The sequence below is a fragment of the Petaurus breviceps genome, unplaced genomic scaffold (genome assembly GCF_028583685.1).
Source record: "Petaurus breviceps papuanus isolate PSGF00001 unplaced genomic scaffold, PetGlider_PUasm1.0 91041, whole genome shotgun sequence".
Lineage (NCBI taxonomy): Eukaryota > Metazoa > Chordata > Mammalia > Diprotodontia > Petauridae > Petaurus > Petaurus breviceps.
Genome location: NW_027187400.1, coordinates 15,757,968 through 15,779,924, shown reverse-complemented (window position 1 = coordinate 15,779,924; position 21,957 = coordinate 15,757,968). Strand labels below are relative to the sequence as shown.

The 21,957-nt window shown below is 42.5% G+C and overlaps 1 protein-coding gene across 1 annotated transcript in view; it reads left to right on the top strand.

Annotated features, from left to right (window-relative positions):
* IGSF21 (immunoglobin superfamily member 21) overlaps nucleotides 1–21,957 on the top strand; it is a 400,074-nt gene that overhangs the window by 139,843 nt on the left and 238,274 nt on the right. The window contains exon 2 of the mRNA XM_069078440.1: nucleotides 12,471–12,583. Coding sequence (XP_068934541.1) covers nucleotides 12,471–12,583 — 113 coding nt within the window. The remainder of the gene's footprint in view (nucleotides 1–12,470; nucleotides 12,584–21,957) is intronic.

Here is a 21,957-nt window from a genome sequence, read left to right as displayed (position 1 = left end):
TCTCTTTCACAAGTGGTAGAGCATGGAACTCTTGTTATCGAGGGCAGATAAATCCTGGGTCCTCAGGAGCTGGGTGACATTGGGAATTGATGTCATTCCTGTACTTTTAGGTCAACCCCAGGTTTTCAGTCTAACCAGTGGAGAGCTGATACTGCTGTCCACCAGCTCCACTTCAAAAGGTTCCAGGGACAGAGGGCTGGAAGGTCCTGGGTAATTTCTACAAGGTGCCTACCCTGCCATTGGCAGTCATAGGATCGAGAACTGGAAAGAGACGTTAGGGATTTCTAGTCCAACTGTCTGATTTTACAGATGAAGAGGGAACTGAGGTCCACAGAAGGTCTTGACCAAGGTCACAAATAGCAAATAGCAAAGCCAGGATGGTCAACCAGAAGTTTCCGATGGGAAGGACAACTTTTGCTCCTTTCGTTTCTACATATTTTTAGCCTTAGGGAGCAGTAACTTTTTGACTGACCTGCCTACCTCAAGTCTCTTCCCTCTCTGATTCATTCTCCCCACAGTCTCCAGATTCAAAATCCTAAAGTGTAGGCTAGATTACCTCACTCCACTGCTTTATGTGAGCTCTAATGCCTTTCTGTTGCCTCCAGGATCAAATATAAACTCCTCCATTTGCCATTTGAGACATCACAGTCTGGCTTCAGCTTCCCCTTTCTTTATATTCTTTCATTATATATTATATGTAATATATATTATATATTACTGCCCTTTGTGAACTCTATGGTCTGGCCAAATTGACTTTCTTACTATTCCTTACAAAAGACATTTGATCTCCAGCCTACACGCTTTTGCACCAGCTGCCCCTCTCCCCCCATTCTTGGTGTGCATTCCCTCCTCACTTCTGCTTTTTAGAATCTCTAGTTTATTTCAAGATTCATTTCAAGTGATATTTTCTGTATGAGGCCTTTCCTGATTCTCCTTTCAATATAAGACCTTTCCTGATCCCTCCTTTCTCTACCTCCCCAGAAATTACTTTGTATGTATATGTGCGTGTGTGTGTAATATGGATATGCATGGTTACATGGAGGAATATATATAATTATATAAATATACACATTATATACATATGTAGGTATTTGTATATATACACATTACACATATACATATTATATGTCTGTGTAAAGGCATATATAAGTATGTATGTATGTATATTGTGTTTATTTATTAACCTACCCATTATTTTGTTTGCTGGCATTACTGATGTTGGCATAATATTGCTGAGTACCCACTGGACTCAGGGACCCATCTCCAGGTCTGTAGAAGGTACAGAAAGAGAAGGAATAATCCAAGCTCTCACAGAATCCCCTGGCTAATCAGGGAAACCTACTCCCTGCCCTGGTCCCATAATCTAGAACAGAGGTGAGGAATCTGCAGCCTCAAGGCCACATGTGGCCTTCTAGTTCCTCAAGTGTGACCCTTTGGCTGAATCCAAACTTGCCCAAGTGCAAACAAAGGGCTGCATTTGAGGACCTAGAGGGCCACATGTGGTCTCAAGGCTGCAGACTCATCAACCCTGATCTAGAACATCCATGAACATCCTTGAGAACAGTTCCAAAGCAATGTATCAATTCAAATCCACTCAATTCAGCAATTATCTATGAAGGCCTTGCAGTATTCTAGAGGCTTGAGATACAAAGAAAAAAATGCCTCTCCTCAAGAAGTTAATATTCTGGTGGGGCCATAGTGGGGTGAGGGAGAGAGGGATGTGATATAGAACCATAGGATTAGGGAAAGAAGGGAAATTTAAGATCATCTAGTAATTTTTACAGTTGGGGAAACTAAGGAATAGAGAAGAGAAATGATTTGCCCAAAGATACATAGCTGATAAGTGGCAGAGCTAGGATTTGAACCCAGGACCTCTGATTAGAAATACATTTTTTTTTCCATTTCACAGTACAACTGCAATCACAGTTAAAGAAACATAAAGCATAGAATGCTTTTCAGGGGGAGCACTAACAAGTGGGAAGAGAGATGAATGATGGCCTACAGTAGAAGGCATGCTGAAGGATTCAAGGTGAAAGCAAGGAAAGAAGGCAGCCTGGGCCTGGGGGACCACCATCCAAAATGTACAGTCAGGAAATGGAATACCGTCGACAAGAAACAGCCTGCAGGTCACTTTGACCAAAACCAATGGTGTAAAGGAGTATAAATGAAGGAAGACTAGACTGTGAGGAGATATTTCTTGGATATTTATTTATTGATCTTATTTACAATTAATTGATTTTGTCCTGTAACTATTTAAGTTATGGTTCTCTGTCTCTGAACTTAGTTCAGAGATTCAGTTGGCCCATAATGGGTTAAGTTTAAAAATCCAGTTCTCCTTGCTTCAAGGAATCTTGCTAACCTTAGCACATGTGTGTGGAAGAAAGGGAATCAGGTCTGATATCTTTATTCCACCAAGCTATCCTTCAAGGATGTCCATTTGCTGTCCAAAAGTCTGGGTCATTATCACAGGTGAACTGAATAGTAAGCACTTCTTAGTCACAAGGAAAGAAGGGAGTCATTGCTAGCCCCTATGACCTAACTTCCAACCAATCTTGCAGAGCCTCAGATCTGTAACCAATCCCTATGTCTCAGTTATACCATGATGTCACCGACCATATTGTTTCATACTCCCCAAAACTACATAAAGGAAAAGTGTCCCCCCTCATTTGGGGTCTCAGCTTATAGAGGAAACTGAAATCCTATTGGTGACGTGTGCTTTACTGATGAATTGATTGTGCTTGGAATTTTTGTGCCTCAGTCTACCTTATTTATCTATTACAGCTGAAGAGTTTTATTTAATCCTGGAGGCAATAGGATATTTGAATATTTTTGAGTAAGAGAGTGACATGACCAGATGTATGTTTTTGGAATATCAGTTTGGCAGCTCTGTGGGAGATGAATTGAAGAAGGGAGATTGGAGGCAAGGAGGAGACCAATTAGGAGACATTTGCAACAGCCTAGGGGAAAAAGGATGAAAGCCTGCCTAGAGTACAGTGGTGGGTGTGTGAGTGGAGAAGAAGGGATGGATTTGGGAGATATTAACATAAGAAAATAACCTAGTGCAGACTCCGGACATGTCCAATTAGGTATGTCCATTAGAGAATGCTTTCTGGCCCTGTACCAGGTCAGGATGTGATGTTTTATAAAGTCATGCTTATCTAATCTGAAAGCTGAATCTGTGCTAATAAGAGATGTCTAGAGCTGTTTCCAGGAAAGGTTCACGTTTTAACAAAAGTCTTCTAGAGACAATGACTTCACCTTTGTTGACTCTAATGACATGGCAATCCAATAGAAGAGACATTTGGGGAGCAGGCAGGACCTTGTGCTGCCCCTAACATCCCACCACACAGGTAGCCATCTACTATCTCTAAGCATAGGGCTGACCAAGGACCATCCGCTTAAGCATACTCTTCACCAAATGCAAAGACCAGAGAGGAGGGTGAGGAGCATCAAGAGACAAGATTCTGGATGGGAGAATTATTTTTCATCAGCTCATTGGGTAGATGCCTGGTTGCTAAATATTGCTTGTGATTTTGCTAAATGTATGTTAACGGGAGTAGTGTAAATGCTGTCAGAGATAGAGGGGGAGAGTGATGGAGCCATTGAGAATAATGAAGTGTTTAGTTAAGATGAATCCGTCTCGGCTCCCGATCTGGCTTCTCAATATAGCTTGGGGGGCGGGGGGAGAGGAGGGGAACACACACTGGAGCTGATTTGTGGCAAATTTAATGCTGATAAAAAAAGAGAGATGTCTTTACCCTCTGGCTAATTAATTGGCCAGATTCACTTCTTTTTTGTAGTGCTCAATTGTTCCAAGGATGGTGGTAGGAGGGTTAGCCTAGACCTTAAATTGGGCTCTGCTCATATGCCTGCCTAATGAGTCACTCCCTCTTCCTGTTCTGACTTTCTCAATGGATGGAGAAACTTCTGGCGCTTTCTTGGGTTGGGGGAAGGGGAATAGTGTAGTAGCAGGAGATTTTGGTAGAGTCCTGTCCTTGGATTCTCTCTCGAACATGTTCTTTACCCTACTCAGCTCCTGCCTCACCATCATTTAATACCCTGACCTCCTTCCAGATCTTTAACCTTGAATTTTGCCTTGACACTCTATATCTAATCTAATTGATTGGAGTTGTAGTATCTGACTTTGAATCCTGGCTCTGCTGTGCATTATCTGTGTGGACTCAGATGAATCACTTCATCTCTCTAAGCCTCAGTTTCCATAGTTGTAAAACAAGAAGACTGGACTCCAAAGTCCTTTCAAGTTCTGAATTCTATGATTCTAGCTCTTTCCTTCTGGTAGTAGGGTGAGCTATTGAGACCTTTGACAGGTCACAATAGCATTTTTCTCCCTGGTACCAACCTCTCTTTCTAGAGTCATTTCACATTTTTGCCCTCATCACATAGTCTCTGGTCCAGCTAAATTTGCTGTTTCTCAAATTCATCATCCCACCTACCTCCCTCTTTACCTTGGGATGCCTGGCACTAGCTCCTACAAAAAGGCTTTCCTGGTTGCCTCAATTCTACGTTTTTTACAATTTACTTTTTTTATACAAGTATACATATTCTACTTAGTTATCTCTGTAGATCTATTATGTTCCTCCTCCCAGAATACACTCTTGTTGGTCAGGTAATATCCTATTTTTGTCTTTGTATTATCATTGTGAAGCATAGGTCATAGTACATAGTAGACACTTAATAAATGCTTTTTGATTGCATTGAATTGAACTGAATTAAATAGAATTGAATTAATAGGGAAAGAAGGTTCAGAGGGGCTAAAGAGTGTGATAAAAGTGACAAGCTTTAGTATCTCCCTCTGGAAAATGTGGAGTCTGGGCTAAATGATGGCTAAGTGACTTGGTTCAGTTTTACTCTCAGTTTAGCAGCTGCAATGGGTTGGGTTAAGGGAAGGCAGGCAGTGCAAAGGGAGAGGAAAATTGCCTTCCTGTACTGTCCTTATCTTCTAGGCTGTAGTCTTTCAATTAGTTCCTTGTCCCAGGAGAAACCACTAGGGAAAAAAATCTTAGTTTCAAAATATCTCTGATAAGAATTTGACATCCAAAATGTAAGAGAAATATATAACCTCTAAAGTATTCCTTAATGGATAAATAGTCAAAGAATATAAATAAATGATTCTCAAAAGAATATAAAACCATGAAAAACCATATGAGGAGAGATATAAATCAGAACAACCCTACGGTTTGACTTCACGCCTAGAAAACTGGCAAAAATTACAAAAGATGAAAAGTCAATGTTGGAGAAGTTGTGGAAAGACAGGCACACTAATACGTGTTGTGTTGTGTTGTGAATTGGTACAGCCATAATGGAAAACAATTTGTAATAATGCCAATAAAATTACCAAAATTCCCATACTTTTTGACCCAGAGATTTCAATACTAGGCATATACCCCCCAAAAAGTCATTGACAAAAACAATGGTTCCATATACACCAAAATATTTTTCACAGTACTTTTTGTGGTACCAAGAAATCTGGAAACAAAATAGATTCTCCTTGATTGAGGAATGACTAAATGAATTGTGGTACATGAATGCAATGGAACATCACTGTGCTATAAGAAATGATGAACGTAATGAATTCAGAGAAACATCGAAGGACTCATGTGAGCTAATGAACAATGAAGTTAAGCAGGAGCAAGGCAATACTCACAATTACCACAACAATGTAAAAAGGAAACAAAAACAGAACAACTGAAATGGAATATTGCAAAATTATAAAGACCAGGCTTGATTCCCCCCCAGAAAAAGAGATATGAGCAAACACTCCCATGCCTTCCTTCTTCCCCCTGGTCCTTCACAAGAAGTAACCCACAGATGTAGACTATTGCATTGCATTGTCAGACCTTTTCAATGTGTTAATTAATTTTGTTGAATTTTTTCCTCTTTCTCCCCCCCCCAAAAATAAAAACAAACCAAAACAAAGAAACTTTGTCATAACAAGAGCTGCTTCTCTGGAAAGGTAAAAGGAGAAAATTACATGGGGAAATGTAGATGATATAAACAAAAAGATAACAAAAAATTTTTAAATATAGAAATTTCCTAAATGAGTCAGAAGACCATTAACAACAAATCCTCCTTGTTCATCCTTCATGTCTATTTCCCTGAATGTTTATAAGATGTGACTTACTGCATGACCTTGAAGAAATAATCTTCAAACTGGAAGGGACCTCAGAGACCATCTAATTTGACCTGAGCCTGAGCAGAAATTCCCCCTACAATATCCCTAGCAAGAGTTCCTCCAGTCTCCTTGAAAACTGCTAATGAATAGGGACCCCATTATCTCCCAAGGAAGTCCATTTCACTTGTGGACAGCTCAAATTGTTAGGAAGTTTTTCTTTACATTGCTCAGAAGTCTGCCTCATGAAGCTTTCATCCATTGCTCCTAGCTCAGAGGATTTCTGAGGCTACATAGAGTGAGTATAATCCCTCTTGTGAGTGATGATCCTCCAAATAGTTGGAGACTGTTATCCCTCCCCCCACTCAGTCTTCTTTTCTCCAGGCTGAACATCTCTAGTTATGTCCATTGATACTTATACAGTAGGTCTTTCCAGGTCCCCATCCTGATCAGGGTAACTGTTTTTTCTTAATGAAATAAGATTTTTAGATTGGCAATGTGTCCCAAAGCAGCCCCTTTAATACTTTCATCATCTGATATAGATCTACCACGAAGGAATTTATCTAAATCCTTCTTGAATCTGTCTAACCAAGGCAGATGACAGCACATCAGTACATGTCCCCTCCAACTTATGACATCTGCCTGGCTTTGATGATAATAACTACTCACATTTCTATAATAATCTAGTGCTTACAAAGCATGTTCCTTGAAACAACCCTGTGAGGTAGGGAGTGCAAATATTTATATCTCCATTTTATAACTGAGAAAACTCAGCCTGAAGAAGCTGATCTGAAGAAGAGTTGCCCAGGGGAAAAGTTAATCATCTCTGGCCACACTGCCAGCATGTGTCTGAGATAGGAACTGAACTAGGTCAATTTACTCCCTATCTTCTTGGCTGTCTACTATGCACATTGTTTTTTAAGGCTTTACTCTGATACTTGGTTCTTGGCCCCTCCCAAGTCTACCGTGACCTCCACCTTCTAGATCTGGTTCACTTAAGTGCCTACCTTAAATCGGGATTCCTACCCTTGTCTTAGCTCACTAAAACACAGAATTCCTAGCTTTTAGATACCGGAATCCACCTGGAGCAAGGGACATGATAATAGTGATGATGACAATGACATGAGAGAGTGCTGACCTTTATTCTGGAAGATTTGGGTTCAAGTCCTACCTGTGAAACACGTTGACTTTCCTTGGGAAACGCACTTAATCTCTCAGTATCCTTAGCAGCACTGAGACTATAATGGTATTAGAAAGAATACTGACTTTGGAGTGATCACATTGGTATCTCAGCACCTGAGTTCAAATCTTACCTCTGCTCTTTACTACCTGTGTGCCTTTGAACAAGACACTTAATTTTGCAGTATGCCCAAGCAATTGTCTGACAGTATAAGTTGCAAAACAGGTTGAATTTGTTGAGGGAATTTTATCATCAAGTTTCCCCTTATGATGAAATAACAAGTCAGTTAAAATCTGTATTTTAACTGTATTTAACATATTTAACATAAAAACTGTATTTAACACATAAACACATGTTTATATGTCAGTATGTGTACACACACACACACACACACACATATATATATATATATATATATATATAATCACCATACTATCTGGCCTTATATAGTATTTTATGATTTGCAGAGCACTTTATAAACATTATTTCATCAAATTTCAGAGCTGGAAGTTGTCAATAATAATTTAGACCTCGACTCAGCATCTTCCAAGATTATAGGATCATAGAGACTTTAGAGCTCATCTATTCCAACCTCCTCACTGAGTAGATGAGGAGACCGAGACCCAGAGAAGGAAAGTGACTTTTCTCAGATTATATAGTAAATTCGAGGACTGGAATTCAGAAATCAGAAGGCTTCTAATCCAACACTCTTATGGGCAGGAGAACCCACCTCAAAGTAGTCCTCAACCCTTCTCTTGAAGACCAGAGATGGAGAGCTCACTGCCTCCTGAGACAGCATCAGACCTGGGCTCCGAGGAATGGTCCCTAGATTGGTCATGATTTGCAGATGAGGTTGGGGTAACTAAAATGAGAAACCTGTATGGCCTCTGACAGATGGAAAAGGAACCAAGAGAAGGTGAGGCTCATGAGAATTGAAGGATTGACTAAAGGTGGGAGGAGGGATGTGGCATAATATGATTTAAGACAAGAAAAGATCTTAGATTAGATAACTTAGTCCAACTCATTTATTTCACTGATAAAGAATCTGAAGCCCAGATAACATGCCTAAATTCACTCAGGTCATAATTAGCATAGCTACCAGTGATTTGTCCTTAGAGGCTATGTCTCTGAATTTGGTTCTCTTCCCCTTATACCATGCTCTCTTTCCACCTACATCCTAAATGGGGTTCTCCTAGTAGCCCAAGGGTTGGTTTCCTTTTTCTTTTAATGAAAAAAAAAACAATGATATCTTTATTTTCCTGTTGCATTTATTTCTGAATATATCCTTCCCCTCTGTCTTACCCTTTGAGAAAAAAGAAGAAAAAAGACCATAGGTCAGCAAAACTAACAAATACATCTACTAAATCAGAAAGTATATGCAATGTTCCATACATGTAGGTTTCCTACATCTGCAAGAAAGGAGAAGAGATACATTTTCTCATTTATTCTTTTTGAGACCAAGCTTAATCACTATAACTAAAGAACAATCAGGTGGTTTTTTTGGGGGGTGGGGGGGCTGAGGGGCTGTGGGTTTTTTTTTCCATTTACATTATTGAGATCAGTGTGAATCAGTTCATTAAAGTCTTTCCATAATCCTCTGAATTCTTCATCTTCATCTTTTCTTATGGCACAGTCATTTCCTACTGAATTCATAGATTACAATGCTATTGGCCATTCTCAAACAATGGGCACCTATTTTGTTTCCAGTTTTGTGCTACAATGACTATTTTACAATATATAGAACTTTTCTTTCTGTCTTTGACTTCATTGGTATGTATACCTAGTCGAGGGATCTCTGGATCAAAGGGTATGACCATTGTAGTCATTTTCTCTACATAACTCCAAATTGCTTTCCAGAATGGTTGGACCAATCCACAGCTCCACCAATAGCATATCAATGGACCTGACTTACCACAACCTCACCAACATTGACTAATCCCATGTTTAGCCATCATTGACAATTTACTAGGTGTAAGTTTGTCTGATTTCTTTTTCTCTGAGTTTGGCTCTTCTAAAGCTCTGGATGCTTTTGGAATGCCTCCATGAAGCCCAGTCCCAAATGCTCACACCTTCTGAGTTTGTGATAACTGGGTACTATCATTAGCAGTCACAACAAATAGGGCTGCCAGCATTCTCTCCTCCCACCAGAAATACACCTGTGACTCCCTGACCACTAACAAGTGTTGACATTGCAAGCTGCCTTTTCCTTGTCTCCACCCCTAGTTTGCCTCTCCAAGTCCCGAAGAGAAAACACGATCTCACCATCTGCATCCACCTCAGTTGATTTATGTCAAAGCAAGCCAGGCTGCTGGTGTACTTGTCCTTCTTCCCCTCCTTCAGGAAGAGGAGGTGACCTCTCTGGCTAATTTGGGGCTTACTGAGAATATTGGACAGCAAGCATTTTTTTCTGTATCTTTAAAGGCTTCATAATTAGAAAGGGAAGAAGGGAGAGGAGAAGGAACCAGCACCAAGCTACTAGAGTCCAAGGGTAAGAACCAAGGACTAAAAACTGAGTCGCTAATCAAATTAGCTCTTGGTGGAGACATGTCCCTACAATCTCTTTCCAGCTCAGGGGAGGTTCAAGGCACTAAGTTACTTATCCATCATCACATAGTCAGGAAGCTGCAAAATGAGAGCTCAGAACCTGGTTTTGTTAGTGTAAGTCCTGAGCTCTTTCCTACTCATAATGCTCCCAGATGCCCAGACCCTGGAGAACAATTCGTTGGCCAACTGTCAGAATATATAAAAAGGTATAAGAAGGATATTTTATAATTAACAACCACAGAATGTTAGAAGTAGACGGGCCCCTTAGCGATAATTAAATTCAACTCATATTAAAGGGGAGCAAACCAAGACCCAGAGAAGCCAGATGACTTGCAAAGTAGAATCAAGACCTTGACCTTCCGATATGACGCCATTGGTCTAGAGTGTGTCTTGTGTTCATAAGTCTGGCCTGACCAAAGGAGGCCTTTCTTCCAAATTACCTCAGCCATCAGATATTCAAAGTACACTTTATTTTTTTCTGAAACCAGGATCTTAGAATTAGTAGGAGCTTTAGGGAAAAATCTAATCCAACCCTTTCATTTTACACAGGAGGAAACAGAGGTCCAGACAGGAAAGGAGAAGCACTGTACTCTGATGGCTAAAGTACTGGTCTCAGAATCAGGAAAACTTAGATTCAAGTCCTGCCTCAAATATATAGCAGCTTGGGGACTCTGGGACTCTCTTTTTTAAATTTTTTTTAGGCAGTCGAGGCTAAGTGACCTGTCCAAGGTCACACAGCTAGTAAGTGTCTGAGGCTAGATTTGAACCCAAAGTCTTCCTGACTCCAGGGCCAGTGTTCTACCATTGTGCTACCTAGATACCCCTCTGGGATCCTCTTAACTTCTGCCAGTCTCATTTTACTCAAGTGAAGTCAGCAAGCACTTTTTTAAGGGTCACTATGTACAAGTCATTATACCAAGTGCTGGGGATAGAGAGAAGGGTAAAAGCTTCCATTCCAATGGGGGAGACAATATGTCAATAACTGTACAAAAAAGGATAAAGAGGAAGCGATTCCAGAAGAAAATGACTTGCCCAAGGTCTCATAGCTAGTAAGTATCTGATGTAGAATTCAAACCTAGGTCTTCCTAACTCCAAATCCAGTATTCTATCCACTACCACACCTGCTTCTTGGAAAGCAATATGGTACACTTGAAAATGTACACTCAGGCAGCTAGGTGGTACAGTGGATAGAGCCAGGCTTAGAGTCAGGAAGACCTGAGTTCAAATCTAGCTTCAGACACCTAGGAGCTGTGTGACCCTGGGCAAGTCACTTCACCTGGTTTGCCTCAGTTTCCTCATCTGTAAAATGGGCTGAAGAAGGAAATGGCAAACCACCCCAGTATCTTTGCCAAGAAAACCCCAGATGGGGTCACAAAGAGGCAGATAGGACTGAAAAAAAGTGACTGAACAACAGATGGTACAGTGGATAGAGCGTTGGGCCTGGAATCAGGAAGACCAGAGTTCAAATCTGACCTCAGACACTTACTGGCTGTGTGACCCTGGGCAAGTCACTTCACCTCTGTCTGAGTTTGATCATCTGTAAAGTTGGAATAATAATAGCATCTCCTTCCCAGGGTGGTCACTTAGCACAGTGCTTGGCACATAGGTTCATATTAGTACATTACATTAATGAATGCTTATTTCTTTCCTTTTTTCTGAGCCCACTATTCAAGGTCCTTCATAATCTAGGTCCAACCTAGTTTTCATGCATTATCTACTATTCTTCTTCTTCATTTAATCTATATTCCAGGTAAACTGTGCTACATACTATCCCCCAAATGCTCCCAAGCTCTTCCCCTTTAGTTCACTCTGTACCCTATGCCAGTTGACATTTTGCTCATCCTTCAAGGCTCATCACCAATGCCACCTCTTCCATGAGGTTTTCCTTGATGCTCTCCTCCCCCAAGCTGGTGCTAATCCTTCTCCTTTGCCTGATCTCATAGCACTTTGGAATGGTTTTGAGCATCAACCTCATTCTAATTTGTATCGTATTTGTCTCCCTGAATTCTCTAATAGACTATCAGCCCCAAGAGGGCAGGGTCCCCATGTCTTTGAATGCCCCGCAGTGATACACACAGGACCTAGATCATTAATAAAATTTCATTGAATGAGTGATAAAATGATGAAATTAATGACTGATTAAAGTCCAGGGTGGAGGGATAGAGTAAAAAACTTGTGAGAAAAGAAGGGGAACCAGCTCCACTGCCAGCCCCTGGCTCTCCTCCCACCCAATTCTAGATGAGCTGACCCACCTTGTTCTGTACTTATTGATGTGTTTTTTGTTTTTAAATGTCCTGGTGTATGGCGATACTTCATGTCTTCCCCACTCAGTCAAGACTGGAAGCCCCTTGAGAATAGGGGCTGTGCATTCCCCCCTCAGACTGGGGATCCCTGAGGGCAGGGGCTGTGCATCCCTCCTCAGACTGGGGATCCCTGAGGGCAGGGGCTGTGCATCCCCCCTCAGACTGGGTACTCCCTGAGGGCAGGGGCTGTGCATCCTCCCCCCCCTCAGACTGGAGACTCCCTGAGGGAAGGGGCTGTGCATCCCCCCTCAGACTGTCTCTGTACCACCTCATCCTCATTCACCTCTCTCTCCTCTCTCTTATTCCATTATAGGCTACCTGACTGTCAGCATCGAGCCACTTCCTCCAGTAGTGGTTGGAGATGCTGTGACATTGAAATGTAACTTTAAGACTGACGGCCGGATGCGAGAGATCGTCTGGTACAGGGTAAGCTATCCCCAGCCCAGAGCATACTTAGGGTTTGTGCTGCTCCTAAGGGCCATGGGAGGGGAGCTCCAAAGCCTGATTCAGTTCTCAGTCCAGATCTAATCCTCATTAGCTTTCTTTGGGCTGTACACCACCCAGTCTTCTTCATGCCTTCTAGGGGCCAAAAAAGACTGTTGTCCCTTCTAGGGACAACAAGACCACTTTGTCTCCAAGAACTGTGCCTGAGGGTTGCCTTGCTGGCTGTTTGCCTGGCAGCAAAGCTGATTCCGACTGTCCTTAAAAATCTATCCCTGGATCCCTTTTACTACCTCTGAAACCCTTTCACTTACCCAGTGGCCTCAGAATCTCTCCCTTCTCCTGACAATTAAAATAAAATCCAGAAAACACACATAGACTAAGGTATCGGTGACTGAGAGTAGCTTAAATCAATCACTATGAGGTTTACAGAATCATAAGTTTCTAGGATTTAAAGCTAGAAAGGATTTTGGAAATCAAGAAGTCCAGCCCTCTGAATTTTTAAAAGAAAATTTTTATTGATATGGTTTGTTTTTACATTTCCTAAATTTTACATTTCCTGGGATCCTCCCCTCCTCCACCCCTAGAGAACCATTTCATATAATTTTTATCAAAAAAAGGAAAAGAAAAAAATCATTGAAACCAATCAATATGTTGAAAAAATCTTACACTTACATTATGTAATGCTCTGTACCCGTGGACCCTCACCATCATCTCTGCAAAGGATCTCTTCCTAGGAGCCAAACTTGTTCTTTGTAATTGAGCAGCATTTATATTCAATTATAACCCTTCCTTTATACAGATAGAGAAACTGAGGCCCAGATAGGTTAACTGACTTGCTAAGATCACAAAGAGCTGAGATTCAAGTATAATTCTTATTTCAAATTCAATGTATTACCCCAAGCTTGGAACCTGCTCAGAAACTGCCAAGTTATTAATAAGATCAGTGCCATGTCAGGCCTGGAATGATAGACTTTAGAGATCTCTTCACCTAAGTCTCTCATGTCACAATTAAGGCTTCATGGTATAATGGGAAAAGCTCTGGGCCTTAAATCAGGAGAGCCCTGGGTTCCTGACACATATAACTGTGTGACCCTGGGCAAGTCATTTAACCAAGCTGAGCTTCAATCTCCTCATCTTTACATGGGTAATCAAAGAATTTCTTCATCATCATGAACCCCCAGAATAAGAACCCTCTCTACCAGCACATTTTATGACTCAGTCATGATTTAGTTGCTGAGTCCTGGAGATTAGAGGAATATGTGTCATTGTTATTCAGTTGTTTTACAGTCATGTCTGACTCTTCATGACCCTATTTGGGACTTTCTTAGAAAAGATACTGGAGTGGTTTGCCATTTCCTTCTCCAGCTCATTTTACAGTTGTGGAAACTGAGGAAGACAGAGGTTAAGTGACTTGCCTAGGGTCACACAGCTAGTAAGTATCTGAGGCTGAATTTGAACTAAGGTCTCCCTGACTCCAGGCTCAGTGCTCTATCCATTGTGTCACCTACCTGCCTATCAGCAATAAATGTAGGAGCAGAATTTGATCCTGAGTTATCAAATTCCTAGGCTTGTGTGCCTGCCTCTAAACTATAATTGATTTGGGAGTTCCTTGAAGACAATCTAGGCACACTCTAAGGTAGGCACTGGGGGGATTTCAATCAGTCAATAGTAAAAATTTATTAAAGTGATTACTATATGTCAGGCACCATGCTTAATGCTGAGGATACAAAGGGGCAAAAGACTGGCCCCGCCCTCAAGGAGCTTACAGTCTAATGGAAGAGATAACATGCAAAAAAAAATCTACAATGTAAGTGACATATGGGATAGATAGGAAATAATTAACAGAGGGAATGTACTGGAATTAGGAGGGGTTGGGAAAGGTTTTCTGTAGAAGATGGGATGTTAGTTGAGACTAGAGTAGTACAATTACTCTCAACTACTCTCCATCTACACAGCTTTTGGTGCATCAGACTATGCTGGGAACCCTACAGAATAAACATTGTCTCTGATTTCAGCATTCACAAGGTGCTTTCCTCACAACAGCCTGGTTGCTTACAAAATGCAGGTATAATCATCTCCATTGTACAGATGGAAAAACAGACTCAGAGGGTTGTGACTTTGCTCCATCTTACACAGTTGGTGTCAGAGTAGGGCTGTCAACACATTTTCTAACTCAGGCTGGGGCTCTTTCCTTCACATCCTGCTGCCTCAGACCTACCTAAATAGGTTCCTTGCCTTCTGGAAGCTTCCTGACCAAGAGGGATTAGGAAGCTGGGCCCAGGGTGATACACAGCAGCAAGTCAAAATCTCCTTGTGCTGAATCACTCAGCTGCAAGTTTCCATGGTGTGTAAAAGAGCCACTTGGATAACACATGCTGTGCTGGTATCTCATTAGCACATGGCCAGAGGGCTGGAAGAAATTAACTCCTGCTCTCTGCTGTCAGGAACACATGCCTCTCCACAACATCACCCTGAAAGGGAGATGAGTGGGGGAAGGGGAGGATGACTTGGACTGTTGCAGTAGGGAGGTCTTCCTGCCTTCCCTCTAGACCCTCTCCAATATTTCCTTTACACCACTTGTTGACTAATCTTCCAAATAAGGGTAGTAAGTATAGCTGACCACATCACCCCTCTTTTCAAAAGTCTACATTGGCTCCCTATTCCTCTCTGAGCATAGGATCCTAGTATCAGATATCTACACCTGGAAGAGGGACTTGAAAAGCCATCTCATTTTACAGATGAGGAAACTGAGGTCCAGAGGGGATATAGGCTTGTAGATTTAGATCTCAAAGGAACCTCAGATACCATTTTACATAGGAGAAAACCGAAGCCCAGAGAGAGGATGTAGGATCATCAATCTGATTTTTGGAGCCAGCAAATCCAACTGCATTCCATTTTAGAGATAAGGAAACTGAGGCTCAGAAAGTATAAGTGACTGAACCCATGGTCATACATCTTAGTAATAGCAGAAGCAGAAGCAGAACCCAGCTCTTTCAAGTTCAGAACTTTACTCCATACTCCATGCTGAGTCAAGGTCAGATTTATTGCCCTAGCATTCAAGGTTTCTTTCCCTCTTGTCTAGCACTGGGTCTATCTTTCCGATCTTCTTCCATACGACTCCCCTCCTTGTCCTTTAGGCCCTAGCCAATGTGAATTCCTTTCTGCCCCCATAAACATGCCGTATTCTCTCACCTATGTGCCTTTGTCCATCATATTTCCTGTGCCTGGAATGCCTTGCCCAAATAAATGTCAGTTCCTCCAGGAAAGCTTTCATGACTGTGCTGGTTGGTAACAGCCTCCTCCTCTCCTTTCTTCCCCCACCTCCTAATTTCTCTCTCTCAGAGCACTTTGCACCTCTCTGACATGATCAACATGAAATATTGTGGATTGTGTTTCTGTGTATTTATAGTGCATCCCTGTGTTAGACTATAAGTTCCGTAAGGGGAGAATCTTTGGTTTATCTCTGAATCATCATTTATTCAACTCTGCCTCCCTCAATGCTAAGCACAGGATCCTGAACACAGTTACCACTTAAGAAATGTTTCTTAAATGAATCAATGACCAGTTAATTGAGAAAATCTATAGATCATACATTTTACAGATGAGGAAACTGAGGCCTAGAGAGAGAAAGCTTTAGCAAGGTTACCAAGGGAACAAGCAGCAAAACCATAATTCAAGCTCGAGACTTGTGCCTCTAAACTCACTACCTCTTCTATGTTAAAGAAAGGGAGACCAGGGTTTGATGGTGAGAATTCATAGGAAGCGTAGGCTACGAGAAGACCTTCACCCTTCAAACTTAGTAGGGCTCACAAAGCAAAATTCTGCCATAATGCTCTCCCTGCCCCATCCCCATCCCACTCACTGAACATTTCTAGGGAACATTGGATGCCTATCCCCAGCACTTTTCATTGTCTGACATCCCAAAACCCCCAGTGCCAGATATTCCCAGATCCCTCGTTTAACCAACCACAGATCTTGGCAGCTGAGACAGAGGGTCAGAAGCCATATCTCCTTGGAAAACAGATTTTCCAGTCTGCCCTAACAGAGAGTCTAGCGGATGTTACCCCATGAGCAACAAACGCCAGACCACAGAACGGAGATCTTAAGTCCAGGCCTTTCATTCATTCTTTCAGCAGTGTTTAGTAAATACTGTCACTAAGCATGAGGTAAGATAGGAAGTTTAAACAGGAGCTCATAGTATAATAGGGGGATATGATACCAGTCCAAACAACAACCACAAATACTACAACTCTGGCTACAATGATAGTGACAATGATGATTACTACTGTTACCACTACTACCTCTACTATTCCCACTCCCACCACCACCACTGCCACTATTACTACTACTACTACTACTACTACTACTACTACTACTACTACTGCTACTACTACTACTGCTACTGCTACTACTAATACTAATACTACTACTACTGCTACTACTGCTACTACTACTACTACTACTGCTGCTGCTGCTGCTACTACTACTACTACTACTACTACTGCTACTACTACTACTGCTACTACTACTACTACTGCTACTACTACTACTACTACTACTACTACTACTACTACTACTGCTACTACTACTACTACTACTACTACTACTACTACTACTACTACTACTACTACTACTACTACTACTACTACTACTGCTACTACTACTACTGCTACTGCTACTACTACTACTACTACTACTACTACTGCTACTACTGCTACTACTACTACTACTACTACTGCTGCTGCTGCTACTACTACTAATACTACTACTACTGCTACTACTACTACTGCTACTACTACTACTACTGCTACTACTACTACTACTGCTACTACTAATACTATTAATAATGAGCTGGCATTTATATAAGACTTTAACTTTTTCACAGTACCACACACACAATAAAATCTCATTTAGTCCTCACAACAACACTATGAAGAATAATGGATCCTGCAGGTATTATTATCCCCCTGATTTTATAGATAAGGAGACTTCAGTTAAGAAAATTTCAATGACTTATCCAAGCCCTACAATCTAGCAAATGTTTGCGATAGAATATGAACACAAATTGTCCTGGACTCTAAAGCTAGCACTTTCTTTGCTGTACCACCCAGAGAGTGGTCATATATAACATAACATCCTAAGGGTGTGGGTGTTGCAAGCAGGGTGATTTGTCAGGGCATGGAACAGTACCTGGAGCCTCAAGCCATTTTGGCTCCCCAACCCTGGGGGAAGGGCAGCTTCCCCCAGACCTTTCATATGCCTCTTCAGCCTCTGAGCCAGTGTACCCCATCCCAGAGTAGCTCAAAGCCATGGAACAGTGTTGTTGAAAGAGCAAAGGCAACCCAGGTTTAATTGCTAGCTCTACATCTATGAAGGGAAGAGGTCAGAGTAGATGGTATGTAAGGTCCCTTCAATTCAATTTGGCAAATATTTATTGCATGCTTGCTATGCATAAGATGTGTGCTTGGCACTGGAGAAACAGAAATGAAAAATGATACTATTCCTGCCCTCATGAACTTCTGATCTAACGGAGAGTCTATGTCATGTGCATAAATAATGATGGTCCAAGAAAGAGTGTTCAAGGAGAGGTTAAGGAGAAGAACTGGGAGAGATTGAAGGAGGGAGGGAATGAGGGTGGGAGGAGGTGGCCTCTGATCAGACACAGAGAGTTAGAGCTGAAAAGGACCCGAAGGGTGAGCCTACCATCCACCAGATGCAGAACGGAGGCCAAAGGCACAAAGTGACTTACTTCCCTGAGGTCACAATGGTAGCAAGTGGGATTTGAACCCAGGAGCAGATGTGGAGATGGAGCCTATTCCAATCATGGTGGAAAGTATGAGGGAAGATTCAGAACCAGCAGAGAGTCGATTGAGAACAGCAGCAGAGATCTGTCCAGATCCAAATGTGTGGGGTTTGGTTTTCTTCTCACGGCGGGGGATGAGGAGCGAAGGAACAAGAAGGCAAGCTGGGCTGGCCAGTGGCTCTTCCCACTTCCCTTCATGAGAAACTCCCCTCTTTCACTCTCTCCTTCTTCTGGCCTATGACTTCTTGTATCTATCGCCTTAAAAGTCAGCTCTGTCTCTTATTTGTGTCAGGCACTGACTATTGGGTTATGGAAGGCTGCACTAATTAATTAATTTTATTTCATTTCACATCCTTTGAGTGAGGGCCTCTGTGCCATATGCAAATGCATGTAAATCACATGCAAATCGTCCATTGGAGCCAGGAGCTCTGCACTTTTTGTTTTAAAGCTGGATAGACTTGTGAACTCAGCTGACTGCCTCCCTCTGCAATGGGTCTCACTTAGAATGGCTAGGGGCACCCATGAGGGCTACCCAAGCACCCCACATAACAGCAGCAGGGACCACAGTTAAAAGCAGGCTGGGCAGCAGAAGGGGGAAGGAATGCTGATGAATCAGAGCTCGAAGGCCTCTTATCTTGTTGGCCCTGGCCATGCTGGCCTTCAGATGGCTGCCATCCTCTCTCTGCAAATCAGGAGAACGGCTGAACTCCAGCAGATAAGAATTGAGGCAGAAGGCCCAGTGTGGAAAGGCCACAGTGAAACAGGGGAGGGAAGGAGGGAGCTGGGAGACAGGGACCCACAGAATCACCAGAGCTGGAAAGGAACTTAGTTTGACATCCAGTCAAAATGATTTCTTTAGAGTTGGATTTTTTCCCCCAAGGTCACAATACTAGCCAGGAACAAAACTGGGATTTGAACCCAAGCCTTTTGACTCTCAAATCCAGGGATCTTTCCTTTCCAGGAGCTGGGGGGCAGAAGTTAAGACAGAATTATGCATCCCAGCTTTAAAGCTGGAATTGACCTCATTTTACAGATGAGGTACCTGAGGCCCAGAGAAGTCACTGTTCACGCAAGCAGTGAATGGTAAAGCCTGCAATGATCTCCCCTACACCACGCTCCCTCCCTAGACCACAGACTTAAGAGATGGACAGGATTGTATGGTTATCCAGCTTAATTTTTCCCATTTTATATATGGGAAAACTGAGGTTCATAAGAAGCTAACATAGCCACTTATCTAGCATCAGAGGCCAGATTTTTAGAGCTGGAAAGCACCTAGAGATCAGAGTCCAATGCCTCATTTTACAGGCCAGGAAAGTGAGGCCTAGAGAGGGGAAATGACTGGGCCTGGAGTCACAAACACTCATCCTCAGACACTTCCTAGCTGTGTGACCCTGGGCAAGTCACTTAGCCCTGTTTGCCTCAGTTTCCTCATCTGTAAAATAAGCTAGAGAAGGAAATGGAAAACCATTCCAGTGTCTTTGCCACGAAAACCCCAAATGGCATCATGAAAAGTCAGAATAGCAAACAACCTCTGACTCTAAATCCATTGCTCAGAAATCAGAATGCCCTCTCTGAGGATGCAGAGACAGGAATGGTGCTTAGAGTCATCGAATGCTAGAGCTGGAGAGGCCCTAAGTGCTGCCCCCCACCCCCCCCCACTCTACCAGCCCCCCCCCTTCAGCGAGGAGTCCACTTCAGCTGTTTGCCTGCAGTATCCACAGTCCCACCCCACCCCCCCCCAGCTTCCTCCCTCCCCCATCCCCAGTGAATGGGCTCACAGAGCTGAGCCTGGAAGGAATGAATGGATTACACAGGCATGGCTGGGCCAGTGCATCCAATCCCTTTAAAAGGGAAAATCAGAGCATTGTGATGAGTCCTGCACTCCCCAGGTTTAAATAAATCATCTTAGAAGTGTGATCAAACTGAACCTTGGGGGTGGGGAAGAGGGAAAGGGAGAAATGGTGGACAGATCAGGTCCTTTGGGTGGGAGCTTAGGAGTGGAGAGGCCTGGAAGCCATGCACAGGGAGGGGGGTCTGATTAAGGGAAAAGCATGGTGCAGTGGAAAGAATATCAAGAGAGGAGTTAGAGGCCTGGGTTCAAATCCTGCCCCTGTTCCTTACTACCTGTCTGACTTTGGAGAAATCAGTCAACCTCTTCAGGGCCCCAGCTTCTACCTCTGTCCAAGAAGGGGGTCAGATTTGATGGTCTCTTTCAGTTCTATAGATTCTATTAAATTCTAATAGATCATAGATTCCATACACTGGGAGGTTGAGCCTGGTGAAAAGAACATTTGGTCAAGGGTGAGGAGACTTGAGTGTCATCTTCCATTATCTGAAGGATCGTCACAGGCAAAGGGAGTTGATTTATTTCGTTTTTCCCTAGAGGACAGGACAAGTATTGATTAAATGCCTATTATGTGGTGGGCCCTTTACAAATATTGTCCCATTTAATCTTCACAGCAATTTTGGGAGGTGGGTGCTACTTTTATTCCTTTTTTTACAGATAAAGAAACTGAGGCAGTCAGCAGTTAAGTGACTTGACCAGGGTCACAAAGTCAGTAAGTAGGATCTGAACTCAGGTCTTCCTGACTCCAGCTCCTGAGATCTCTTCATGTCACCACCAAGTTGGATAGGGAAAAAATCAGTGGGTAGTAGTTAAAGGCAGTCAAATTTCAGATTATTAAAAGGGGAGAAATTCAAATACATTAGAATGTCTAAAATTGGAATTGATTTCTCTGGTAAGTAGTGATTTCTCCAGCTCTGGAAGTATTCAATCGCAGTTCCAAATGGGCACTTGGGGATATGGTAAAGAGGATTTTTGCAAAGATATGAGTTGAACTAGTTGACCAGCTATGAAATTCTCTAATGAAATTAGATTAAAGTCATAGGCCTCCCTCTTGGAGGGACTTAAGCCTGGGCACTTGGAACAGATCTGCTCTCTGGGCCCCAACTTTTTTCAGAGAGAAGGGAAAAGCAGGGACCTGAGTTTCCAAACCCTCTCCTCCACCATCCAGTCTCCCAGGGACTAACCTAGGCTGCTTGAGTAACAAGGGCTCCAATCTAAGTTAAACTGTATGGGAAGATAGATTTTTGAATGAGAATCCCACACTGGAAGGGACCTTGGGAGCCATCTGATCCAACGAGCATTTGAACAAGAGTCTCTTTTACAATATCCCCAAGTAATGGTCACTCAACATCTGCTTGGAGACTTCTAGTCAGAGGGCACTGACTATCTCTAGGAGTCAGCCCCTTCCACTTTTGGAGAATGCCAATGTTTAGGAAGTTTCTCCCAACATCTAGCCCAAATTTGCCTCTATGCAATGTCTGTCCATGGTCTGTAGCTTTGCCAAGTTCTCCTCTTCCCTTCTCCCCCTCTTCCTTTTTCTTCTTCTTCATCTTCTTCTTCTCCTACCCCTCCTTCTCCTCTTCCCCTTCCTCCTCCTCTTCCTCCTCCTCCTTCTTCCTCTCCCTCTTCTTTTTCTTCCTCCTCCTCCTCCTCCTCCTCCTCTTCTTCTTCTTCTTCTTCTTCTTCTTCTTCTTCTTCTTCTTCTTC